This window comes from Vipera berus, assembly GCF_964194415.1.
Source record: "Vipera berus genome assembly, chromosome: 1".
NCBI classification, from domain to species: domain Eukaryota; kingdom Metazoa; phylum Chordata; class Lepidosauria; order Squamata; family Viperidae; genus Vipera; species Vipera berus.
This window is the reverse complement of record NC_138202.1, coordinates 156,300,757-156,314,095: the sequence shown is the minus strand read 5'-3', so window position 1 is coordinate 156,314,095 and position 13,339 is coordinate 156,300,757. Positions and strand designations below refer to the sequence as shown.

The 13,339-nt window shown below is 41.0% G+C and overlaps 1 protein-coding gene across 1 annotated transcript in view; it reads right to left on the bottom strand.

Annotated features, from left to right (window-relative positions):
* The window catches only part of XIRP2 (xin actin binding repeat containing 2), a 147,359-nt gene extending 134,456 nt beyond the window's left edge, over window positions 1-12,903 (bottom strand). The window contains exon 1 of the mRNA XM_081339347.1: window positions 12,832-12,903. Coding sequence (XP_081195473.1) covers window positions 12,832-12,868 — 37 coding nt within the window. The 5' untranslated portion in view covers window positions 12,869-12,903. The remainder of the gene's footprint in view (window positions 1-12,831) is intronic.
* Between the last annotated feature and the right edge of the window lie 436 nt (window positions 12,904-13,339).

The following is a 13,339-nucleotide window of genomic DNA, read 5'->3' as shown; positions in this document are numbered from 1 at the left end:
GTCTTCGTTTTGGTGTTCTTCTTCCTGGTTTGGAATAGGCAGCATTTCCGGTGGGAGCTGTATGCTGGCATTGGTTGGTTGCCCAGAAGTGTGTGGTGGTTGTCTGGGTCTGAGCTGATCAATATGGCGGCGTATGTTGCCGTGTGCTTGCGTAGCTATAAGGTATGAGATGGGCCCCGTTTGTTTTATTACTGTCCCTTGGACCCACTTGTTTTTATCTGTGTATGATCGTGCCCAAATTAATTGACCTGGGTTGAGTGTGCGGGCGGGGTGGGGGTGCGGTTCTTCTTCTGGATACGTGTCAGGGTGCAGTCTGTCCAGACGTGTTATTAGCCTTCTCCCCCATCTTAATTCGGCTGGTGATTTGCCGGTCGTGGAGCAAGGTGTTGTGTGTTGTGCTAAGAGGAACTGGCTGATGCGCCTCTGCCAGTTCCCTTTAACGAATTTTTTTAATGCTTCTTTTGTGGATCGTACCATAATTTCAGCCATCCCGTTTGACGATGGGTGGAACGGCGCCGACGTGACCAACCTAATACAATTCTTCGTAGCGAAGATCTGAAATTCACGAGAGGTGAATTGAGGTCCGTTGTCAGAAACTATGGTGTCAGGTAGGCCGTGCGTAGCGAATATTTTTCGTAAAGCTTGTATAGTGGCTTGGGACGTTGTTTTTCTAAGGGGGGTGACTTCCAGCCATTTTGAGTGGCTGTCTACTACAATTAAGAAACTTTGGCCTTGGATGGGTCCCGCAAAATCTATATGTATACGTGACCAAGGGTTCCTTGTTGTTTCCCATTTATGGATTGGAGCCTGGGGTGGTTCATTCCTGGTCCCTTGACAGGTATAACACCCACCCACGTACTTTTCTATTTGTTTATCTATGCCTGGCCACCACACATAACTTCTAGCCATCGCCTTCATTTTTACAATTCCAGGGTGCCCTTCGTGTAAGATTTGTAATGTTTGGTCTATGTTTCTCTCTGGAATGATGACCCTATTTCCCCACAGCAGGCATCCTCTATGTGTTGAGATCTCATTTTTTCTGTTATAATAGGGTTGGAATTGAGGTTGTGGATTTTGAGCTGGCCATCCTGTTGTGGCCCATTTGTGGATTCTGGCAAGTATTTTATCTTTGGCAGAATTAGTAGCTATGATGTTTGCAGTCAGGGGGCATTCTGGAAGTTGGGAGATTGCTAAAATCTGGCTGGCTGGGGCTGGGTCTGGGTCCCTGGTTTGTGTGGGCAGTCTGCTGAGGCAGTCAGCATGACCCAATTCTTTACCTGGTTTATGTATTAGTTGATAGGAATAGGCTGCTAAGAAGGTTGACCATCTTAGCATTCTCGGGGAGAGAATTTGTGGAGTAGTTTTGTTCCACGTGAATATGCCTAGCAGGGGTTTGTGATCTGTAATTATAGTGAATGGTCTTCCATATAGGTAATCATGAAATTTTTTGACCCCTGCTACTATTGCTAGGGCTTCCCTGTCGATTTGGGCGTAGTTTCTTTCAGCTTTGGTTAGAGTGCGTGAATAGAAGGCTATGGGTCTTTGTGTGCCGTCCTTGAATATGTGACTTAAAACAGCCCCGATTCCATAGGGAGAGGCATCGCAAGCGATGCATATTGGGGTGTCCTCCCTGAAAAGGGTGATAGTTGAACTGTGACAGATAATCTTTTTTAATGAATGGAAGCTATTCTCATGTTCTTTGGTCCAGGACCAAGTTGTACCCTTGTCTAGGAGTCTATGCAGAGGCTCCGCAATAGTGGCCTTATGGGGGATGAAGGCATGGTAAAAATTTAACAATCCTAAAAAGGATTGCAGCTCTTGCTTATTCCTAGGACTGGGTGCGGTTTGAATAGCCTGTAGTTTTTCTGAGGTGGGGTGAATGCCCTGGCTATCTATTTTGTACCCTAGGAATTCAGTGGAGGTGACTCCAATAGAGCACTTTTCCCGCTTAAGTTTGAGGCCGGCTTCTCTGAGCCGGCTTAGCACAGCTGACAGCCTGTCAGCTAAGTTCGCTTCGTTTTCTCCGGCGATGAGAACATCGTCAAAGTAGGGGGAGACCCCGGGTATTCCTTTCAGGGTCTTTTCCATGATACCCTGAAATATACCCGGGGCCGCCGATATGCCAAATTGGAGCCTCTTTACCTTAAAGGCGCCGCGGTGGGTAACAATTGTCTGGGCCTCCGCAGTGTCCTCAGTGACAGGTAGCTGTAAGTACGCCTGTGAGAGATCGAGCTTGGCGAAAAGGGTGCCAGAGCGGATGGAAGCAAATACGTCCCTTACCGCTGGCACTGGGTAGGCATGGGGGCTGAGGGCTAAGTTGACTGTCGCCTTATAATCAGCGCACAGTCTCACCTCCCCATTAGGTTTGATTGGGGTGACGATTGGGGTCTCCCAGGTTCCCCCTTCTGTTGGCTCAAGCACCCCTAGTCCTACGAGGCGATCAAGTTCGTTTTCGATTTTTTCTTTAAGGGCAAAAGGTACCCTCCTGGCTCTTATCTTAACTGGTTGGATTGCAGGGTTTAACTGTAAGGAGATGGGGGGACCCGTGTATTTCCCTAAAGTGCCATCGAAAACGTCGGCGAACTTATCGCAAACGGCTTCTAGGCTGGGTGTTAGGATGGTGTTAACCCCTGTTAAAGCGATACCTAGTGGACTGAACCAGTTTAGTCCTATCAAATTGGTGCGGTTCCCTGGCGTAACTAAAACCTCCAGGGGACCCTTGAACCCCTTGTACTGCACTACGACCTTGGCTTTTCCTTCCACCGGAATGGGGGTTTTCTGGAAGTCAGCTAGGTGTACCTGAGTTCGTTTCAGGGAAATTTGTCCTCGGCCCTTCTGACAGATCTCCTGATAGGTTGTTAGAGAAATTAAGGAAACTGCCGACCCGGAATCTACTTCCATGTGGCAGGGCACCCCCTGAATTCTGACCCAGATCTTAACCTTGGAGCTTATGCTGTTTACCCTGTCCACAGTCTCTACCAGGGGCCCTGGGTGGGGTTCTCTGCTGGCCTGGGCGGCTGGCCTACCTGGGGGGTTTGCCTCCACCTCATTGATGTTGTCCCGGCCTTTGCTGCGGCACACCGGCTTGATGTGGCCAGTCTTCCCGCAATTGTGGCATTTCGCGTTCCTAAAACGGCAACTTCCTCGGGCATGATTGCCTCCGCAGCTGGCACAGGTGGCTCGTTGCTCGTAACGCGGTGGTGGCGGTGGAGGGTTCCTGGACCCCCGGCGGTCCGACGTCTTTCCCCTTCTTGGCTGTCTGTGCTCCATTCGGCGTTGTAGGGCTTCTCCGTCGGTGAAATCTACCGACTCTCCGCTGTCGCTGAAGGCTGCGCTTTCCTGGTAGACTGTCGCGGGGGTCTCTGGGGTCGTGTTGGTCGGCTTCTTCTTGTGGCTGTGTTCGTATGCCATGATCTCCCTGGTCAGCTCGGCCAGGTTCATGTCGGGTTTGGACGTCAGTTTTTTTTGTAGCTTCTCGTCCCTCAGACCGATCACCACCTGGTCTCTGATGCGATCTTCCAGGTCGGGGAAGCAGCAGTTCCTTGCGGCATGTCTGACCCCGGCGATGAATTCGTTGGCGGGCTCGTCCTGCCGTTGTTTCTTTTGCGCGAATTGCACCCGCCAGTATAGTTCTGATCGAGCCGGCATGTAGTATTTGCTCAGCTGGTCCACCAAGTCCGCGTATGAGACTTCAGTGATGGGCACTGGGCTGAACAACCCGACGGCTGCATCGTACACCGGGGGCCCGCTGATGTACAGCAGAGCGGCGGCCTTTGCTCGGTCGTCAGTGATCTTACTGACGAGGAGGAATCCCTCGACTTGGCCGAGGTGTGATTGCCATCTCTCGGGATGGCGGGTATCAAACTCCCTCACACGGCCGAAGTTTGCCATGTCGTCCGGTCCTGGGTTGCTCCGATGGAAGTTAAAACTTCCGTGACAGCTCTTGCCGGGAACTCCCTTCCTCGGCCGTGACTTCAGCTCCGGAGTGATCCCATCCTCGTCGCCAGTGAAGTAGCCGAAGGACCACTCGGGACGACAGGCTAGTAACAACAGATTTAATTAAGAGCGAGGCAAACATAGAATAACTTGTCCGGCTTTTATAGCCGGCAGCTGGTAGCGAGGACCAATCAGCGGTGTCCATTTTGGCGCCCTGTCAGGCAGGGACCAATCCGCGTCGTCTTTTGTTGACAGCTCCGGCTTCCGCGTGTCTTAGTGTTTTGACAGCCGCGAGCTGTCAGTGGTTGCGCCTGCGCTGTACGGTGGGCGCTTTGACAGCTCAGGCTTCTTCATAGTCCGGCGTTTGACAGCCGCGAGCTGTCAGTGGTGGCGCCTGCGCGGTGCGGGGAACTTTGACAGCTGTCAAAGTTCCCGCGTGTTTTCCTGTCAGGCTGCTTTTAGTCTATACGCTTGCTGCTGCCGCTTGGTTGAACAGTTAACATATATACATCATATCAAGGGATTGTTTACATATATAACACAATTTGATCTTCATTCCTTCTCGCTATGAACCAACCACCACAATATTTTACACTCAATCTACATTCCTTCAGGACCCATTCATTCCTGGCCCTATCACCATGTCTTAACCTTACTATTTCTTATTTTACCACATAAACCTCTGTAGTATCCCATTCTCATAATAAACAACTTGTTTCTATGTTTCTCCTGACATAAACAACTCTCATTTCCATATAACAAAGGACCAAAAGCAGACATGTATATGCAGCTACTTCTGCTTCTTTAAACTTTCATTCCTTCCAACATACCCATTAATTTTTCTGTCAACAGGTGCATGTTTTAAATTTTCTCTATTCATTTTTCCATTTTTTGGTAAGCATTCTATCAACATTCATCTATTTGCTCTAGATTTTGTAAATTAAGTATAATTTGCAGTCATTTTCCTGTCAGACAAAAATTTGATACAGTCGTGCAATTGTGTTCAGAACTATACTTTTTATTACATTATACAATCTATTTGCTGGAAGTCATTCAGCTTCCCAATTACTGACACAGTATCATTTGTATAAACATAAACATCTCCAACCAACACAGTTCTAAGACCACCACAAATATTCTTTATATATTTATAAAATGTCTAGGACATTTCACATCCTTGTTTTACATTCTGGTCTATACTCAACTATTTACAAAGCCCTTCATTTATTCCTGTACACATTTTATCTCTATCATATATCACTGTTATTATATTCAGCAGCCAACCTTCAACTCCATAATTCAAACCTATTCAAGATAATATACAGTATGTTTTCATATATACAGTGTGTGTGTGCGTGTGTGTCAACTTATGTACAATAATTTTTGACACTTTACTAATGACAGGTTGAAAAGTAAAAATTTGATTTGCCTATCCCTTGTCCACTATAAAGCCACACTTCCAAATTTTGATCACTATCTCCTATACTCTTTTATTCAGTATTCTACAAATAGCAATAGTAATAGCACTTATATACCACTCCATAGTGCTTTATAGCATTCTCTGAGCAGTTTACAACGTCAGCATATTGTCCCCAACAATCTGAGTCCTCATTTTACTGACCTCAGAAAGATGGAAGGCTGAGTCAACCTTGAGCTGGTCAGGATTAAACTCCTGGCAGTGGGCAGAGTCAGCCTAGAATACTGCATTCTAACCACTTATGTGTCTCCTTCTCAGGGACACAAAACAAGTTGATCCCATGTAGGTTTTCAATTTACTCCTCCTACCTTTGTATTTATATAATAGAATAATGATGGTCCATACATGTGTGTTTGTGTGTGTCCATATAGTTTTATTAAGATTTTAAAGAGAAAATATTTTTTAATGCAAACTAATATGAGAGGTCCCTGGTGCTCTATGGGCTTGGTTGTTTTCTTGCAGACATTTCATTTCTCATACTAGGTAACACTGATGATATTTTGAAGAATCTAACCTGTGGCTTCAAAGCTCTCCCTCCTAATCATGGGACTTTCATCTCAGATAATAATCTTGGCATGTTGAAGAAAATTTGCAGAACTTGAGGTTTTTAAATAGATGTTATAAAGAGCATTTTCAATCACTTTGAGAGATATTTTAAATTTTGAATGAATTGTCCTACCACTAGGCATCAATGTTGCTGCAATTCCAGATGATGGTACTGCAATAGCAAAAACTCTGTATCTCCTAACTTTAGTAAGAATCGAGTTGGTGACAAATGTGTTTCCAGTTCTTCCTGGTGCATCAGTGAAAATTACTGAAAAAAGATTGCTTTGCAAGCAGTTGCACATTAATCATATACTGCTGTTTGTCCATTGATCGTTATTCAGAAGGAGCTCATTGTATACTACAAATTCTTACTGTTTGTCTCTCTTATATTGCAGTTCATGCAATAATTAGAGTGCCACTATTTTGATTAATTATACTGTTTGTTTGTACAATAGTCAATCCCCTTTTTTCTCTTATGCAAAATCTAAAATGTATTTCTTTAAAACAATTATATTTGTACTGTCAATCTTCAATTATGTAACAAAATATTGCTGCAAAATTTGATCCCTTACCTTCTTCCTGTTAAAGTACACCAAAGCATTCTTTGGAACATTTCTTGTGGTAGAAAATCTAGAATTTAGTCTATAAACATTATCAATTTCTTCCTCAGTATCTTCTTTTTCCCATTAAAAAAATGCCAGGGCTTTAACAATGTTTTCTCTGATATTTTCATCAGAATTCACTGGGATGCTCTAAGTCTCAAGTCTCAAAATTCCTTCTTTCACCCAATAAAGTTAGATTATCTAGTTCTCGTTCCAGTTCTCTATCTCTAACTTCTGTCTTACTAAAATTTCCATGTTGTCGTTAACTTGTTTACCTCTCCAGCCATTTGCTTGCCATTCTCTTAAGTTTTTTTCACCTTTACATATCTTTCATCATTCTTTTTCAAAAACTGTCACTTTATCATCTAGTTATTTAGTCAGTTTAGTATCAAATGATTCTGCTAATTTATTTCCCAATTCCTGAAACATTTTCTGAGACAAGTACAGAGTAATTGTTTTCTCTGCAGGCTGCTTTAGCAATCCTCTCTTCTTCTCTATTCTCACTGCTTTTCCAGTTGTCATTATAATGTTATAATCCCTAAAGGAAAGTATCTACAGGACAGGAAAAAAGGCAGAGTTCCCTCTTTTGTCTTTAATCTTCCTGTACCTTTCTTTTTTCTCTAATGGCACTCTGTAGTTTCAATCCATATCACAATCCATGTCTCCATAGCAATGAGCAGCATCACAGCCTGACTCATATTGCCTTTATCTTTTATTTTGTAGAGTCATCAATTGACTGCATTCTTTAATAGTAAAGAAAAACCATTCCCACAAAGATCTGGGTTTTTTGTCTAATTTCAATTTATTCACAAGCACTTTCATCAAAAGTAATATTTGAAAATAACTGTCCCCTTTATTCTTTTTAAATTTTCTTAGATCAGTTCCACATGTCCCCTACCTCTAGAATATTCTATAGTATACCCCATAGTCTGAGCAACCTTTTCCTAAAAAGGTAGTTTTGAAACTGAGAATAGTTGTTTAGACAGATACGGTGTCTTAAAGAGGAAGCACATCAGAATCTTTCCAAGGCTGCTATGATCATGCTTCTGAGGTGGGGGACTGACAATCTTCTGAATCTGGTTCATCATGCCTCCCCTCCTTCCAGCCTCACACAGAAGCCAAGAAAGTGCATGGCTCTAATCCACTACGGTAATGGCATAAATCATTCTATTCACTTCATCAGAGAACACATAGGCCTAAAGAAGTCCCAGATAATGCGGCCAGACATCATTCTACTCATGATTTGAACCTTCACCAATACAACGACAAGTCTTTAAGAAGAGCAACAGATGCTAAAGAAGCCTTGCCTATCTGGTTGCCATAATGAAGCCCCAAATGTGAGCTCAGTCAGGTTCACTTGTCACCTTTTTCTTCCCAGTGTTCAAAGCTTTGTTTCTGCTGTTTCATCTCCCAGAGCTCTTTGGCAAACCAAAGGGTTAATGCACACTATGGAGACTCACAATCTTCTGTGTGTCGTGATCATGGCCCCAGAGATTTTGACTTCAACCGTCCATCATGGCTTTGGATAATCAAGGCTTTCTCATAAGGAAGTCATAGCATAGGCCAGGTTACCAGCCATATTCATATCCATACAAAACATTCCTTGCTACTGGTAAGAATAAGACCCACACATTTTGGCAATAAACCACAAATCAAACTAAAGTCCAAAGTTTTATGCAAGCTGTGCTTGTTCTATTCTGTATCAGCCAGAATCTTCTTTGCAAGCCAATGAATCATAGACTCCCTCCCACCAGCTTAGGGTACAACTGAGTTACTTGGCAATAAAGTCACAGATTTTCTGGAGAAATATTTAAACTGAACAATGGGGACAGTGAGTTAATTGATATAGAGCATTCCTGCCCCTGGCAGTCTAAAAATTATAGGATTATCAGTACATGTAACATAGATGTGTGTGTGGACAAGAATATCAATCTTGCTGTTAAGCAAAATCAAGCTTTTAAAGTGAGTTCCACACAAAGTGCACCAACCAAACAGGTGGTAAGAAAATAGGGGAACTCAGGCACTATACAGATTATGTAGAAAGTAAACACAAGATCAGTCATAAAGGACTCAAATGTCTATACACCAATGCACAGAGTATGAGCAACAAACAGTGAATTAGAAATTCAGGTAAATGAGGGCAGATATGATATTGTTGCCATTACGGTAATTTGGTGGGATGAAACCCACAAATGAAACACTCAGCTAGAGGAATTTAAATTATTTAAAAGAAACAGACTAAATAAAAGAGGATGGAGTTGCTCTCTATATAAGAATTAACTACATCTCTACAGAAATAGAGCACAACAATGATGAAAACTGTCTTGAATGCATTTGTGTTAATATAAAAAGGGAAAAATGGCATTGCCATAGGTATATACTATAGGCCATCCAACCAAACAGAGGAAATAAATGAACTTTTTGCTAGTCAGTTAACTAAGGTATGAAGGAAGCACATCACAATAATAATAGGGAACTTTAATTACCCTGACATCAACTGGGATACAAATTCTGCACCAAATGGAAAATCAAACAGATTCCTAACAAACCTAGCAGACAACTTTGTCTCCCAGAGGAAATGGAACTAGGAAATCAGCCATATTGGACTTAATTCTCACTAACAGAGATGAAATGATAGAAGGTGTTGAAGCCACAGGAACCTTGGCGGGAAGTGATCATGCAATATTGGAATTCAACATTATGCAAGCACAAGCAATAGAACACAGTCAAACTAGAGTCTTGGATTTTAAGAGACCTAATTTCAATAAACTTAGCGGGAGCTTGGGAAGGATTCCATGGATGAGAATCCTCAAGGGGGAAACAACTCAATAAGTTTGGGAAATTTTCGAAAGTGAGATTATAAAAGACTAGTGTAGCACAATACCAATGAAGAAGAAAAATAACAGCTCTCAAAAGAAACCAGCATGGCTGCATAAAGAACTCTCTGATAAATTGAAAGACAAAAAGGACAAGTATAATAAGTGGAAAGAGGGGCACATAACTAAGGCAGAATATCAGCAAATAATCCGAGGCTGCAAAGATGAAGTGAAGAAAGCTAAGGCTCAAAATGAATTAAGGCTTTCAACAAAAGTCAAAAATAACAAAAAAGCTTCTTTCAACATGTAAAAAAACAAGAAAAAAGTTAAGGAAATGATTGGTCCATTAGTGGGAGAAAATGGCAAGGTGACAAGCAACAGGGAGAAAGCAGAACTACTCAACTCATTTTTTGCATCTGTATTTACACAAAGGGGAAAAAACAGTCCAACCTATCAAAAACAGTACCATAAAAACAGATTAGAAACACAAGTTAAGATAGGAAAGAAAATGGTAAGTGAGCACCTGTCCACCCTAGATGAGTTCAAATTACCAGGACCAGATGGATTACACCCCAAGGTTCTGAAGGAACTGGCAGATGTGATCTCTGAACCACTGAACTATATCTTTCAGAGATACTGGAGCACTGGGGAACTACCAGAGGACTGGAAAAGAGCTGATGTAGTTCCCATCTTCAAAAAAGGAAAAAAAATGGATCCAGGAAACTACATACCTATCAGCCTGACCTCAATACCTGGGAAGATTCTGGAAACGATAATCAAGCAACAAATCAGTGAATACCTAGAAACAAAGAAAGTCATTACCAAAAGCCAACATAGGTTAGTCAAAAACAGATCATGCCAGACAAATCTTATTGCATTCTTTGACCAGGTGATAAAATTAGTGGACCAGAGGAAAGCTGTGGATATAATTTACTTGGACTTCAGTAAGGCATTTGATAAAGTAGACCACAACCTACTACTTGATAAGATAGAAAATGTGGGTTAGACAGCATCACCACCAGATGGATTCCTAGCTGGCTGACCGGCCGTACTCAGCATGTGGTCCTCAATGGAACTGCATCTACATGGAGGGAAGTGTGTAGTGGGGTACCCCAGGGCTCTGGTCTGGGCCCTGTGCTCTTCAACATCTTCATCAGTGATTTGGATGAGGGGATAGATGAGACACTCATCAAATTTTCAGATGACACCAAGCTGGCAGGAATAGCCAACACTCCAGTAGATAGGCTTAAGATACAGAAGGATCTTGACAGACTTGAACCTTGGGCACTATCTAACAAAACAAAATTCAATGGTTGAAAAAAGTAAGATTCTACATTTAGGCAAGAAAAACCAAATCCACAGGTATAGTATAGGTGGTACCTTGCTCAATAGTAATAACTGTGAGAAGAATCTTGGAGTCCTAGTAGACAATCACATAAATATGAGCCAGCAGTGTGCTGCAGCTGCCAAAAAGGCCAACACAATGCTAGGCTGCATTAACAGAGGGATAGAATCAAGATCATGTGAAGTGTTAATACCACTTTACAATGTCTTCATAAGGCCACACTTGGAATACTGCAACCAGTTTTGGTCACCATGATGTAAAAAAGATGCTGAGACTCTAGAAAGAGTACAGAGAAGACCAACAAAGACGATTAGGCGACTGGAGGCTAAAACATATAAGGAACGGTTGCTGGAATTGGGTATGTCTAGTTTAATGAAGAAAAGGATGAGGGGTGATATGATAGCAGTGTTCCAATAACTCAGGGGCTCCACAAAGAAGAGAGAGTCAAGCTATTCTCCAAAGCACCTGAAGGCAGGACAAGAAGCAACGGATAGAAACTAACCAAAGAGAGAAGCAACCTAGAACTGAGGAGAAAATTCCTGACAGTTAGAACAATTAACCAGTGGAACAACCTGCCTCCAGAAGCTGTGAAAGCTCCAACACTGGAAGTTTTTAAGAAATGGACAGCCATTTCTCTGAAATGGTATAGGGTTTCCTGCCTGAGCAGGGGGTGGACTAGATGACCTCTAATGTACCATTATTATTATTATTATTATTATTATTATTATTATTATTATTATTATTATTATTATTATTATTATTATTATTATTATTTGCAATCTTCAGCCATACACTAAAGCATACACCAGTCAATCAGAGGAAACAAATTAATACCCTCTAATAACTTGAGGTTCCTTTTTCCTGAAGTGCATGTATTACCCTGTTACATATTGCATAATTCCAATCAAGTTAATGAAATTTAAGTAGCATAAATTTATATAGAAGCCTTATAATACACCAATGTATTTAACATATGAAGATGTTTAATAACTAATTTATATATTTAATAATTAAAGTTATTGAAGACAGTGTACAGAATTATTTCGCTTCCCACTTATTCTTACAAATAACCCTGCATGGTGGGTTAGATTTGGTCATCCCTCAATAAGACTGGCTATGTGGGGATGGAAACCTGACCTAGTTGCTCTAGGTTTCTATTACACTGACTCTCATAAAATTAATTCAGTCTAATACTGTATTAAATTAATGAGGCATTTAAATTTTCTGATTTTTATATCTGATTCCAAAAGTACATTTCATTTGCTTAGAAGGATTCACTGGGTAATTATGTATGCAACATTTATAGTTGAAGAGAAACCTTCTGTGCAATGGTAGCTTTTGACAAACATAGAACTGGTTTTTTAGTTAAATTACCTTAAAACCCAATCTTACAACTTTGGAAGTGCTAGTTACTAACTGTAGTCTCATCAAATATTTTGGGTATTTTTATGAATTGGGAATGTATTGAAAACTCTGCTATTTGAAGCTTACAAGGTATTAACATTTAAACATATTCCTAAGGTTAATACATAAAAGTGTTCCCTGAATAATAGTTTTCCTGAAACATGACACCATTCTGTCTTATTCAATTTTAAGATCGCTAAATATGTTTTCAAGTGATCATCTGAAAAAAGAAGATAGATTTTTCTTTGCTCTCTTTCCAAGCTAGAAACCTCAATTCATTATTTTACTTAATATATCTTTCATTTCACAGCAGTGGTTTTCCTGAAAGTAGTTAGATGATTATTAATGCTTTAAAAAAAACCAATGTTTTTGGCTACGAAATTAATATATTCTATGTAAAGCAAGGAAAGCAATCTTAAAGAAAACAATATCAAATTATTTTTCTTGCTTATGCTTTATTGCAAAAAACCCTTTCCACTGTGAAATCTACCTTTCAGAATTACCAGAACAAATTCTTAGTTTAGAGCATCTAATACTATTTTTACAGAAATTCCTTGCACATATTATCAACATCATTACTTTGCTTTGAATCTCTGCTGGTAAAGAAAAAAAAAGCATTCCCCCCCCCCCAATGTTTTATGGTCTTTCTTGCTCTGTATATGGTAGGCAAGCAAAGAAATCAGATAAAAAAGCAGTGATGCTAACCTTCAGCTTTGTTGTTCTGAGCATTTTCTGATGACATCTTGTCAAAAAATGTTTTGCCACCTTTTGCTTCTGAGTTTCTCACAGGAATGATGGAAATGCTCCCAGGCTGATTTTTAAATGCCCGTGATGGCAAACTTCTTTCAAAGTCTACTTCCTGTTGGAAGACATTAAGGGGATGTATATTAAAACCTATCAGTAGGAAACACATGGGGAGGAGGAGGATGTGAAGAGGTGAGGGAAAGAACAGTAGATTTCCATTACAAGACTAATGTTTTTGCTGTTTCAGGAGAAATATCTGCAATATTACAGAGAGTTACAAATCTACTTTTGCAGTCAACTTATATTTCAACATCTAGAGACGGGGCTGCATTTTCACGCGGTATTCTTTCATGCAGTTTTTTCACTGCCGTTCCTACAGTAAAATAGCCACAGTGATTTAAAAAAAGACTCATAAATTTTCTGCAAAGCTGTAGCCACACTGTAACTTCTTTAAAAGTTTGATGTATGG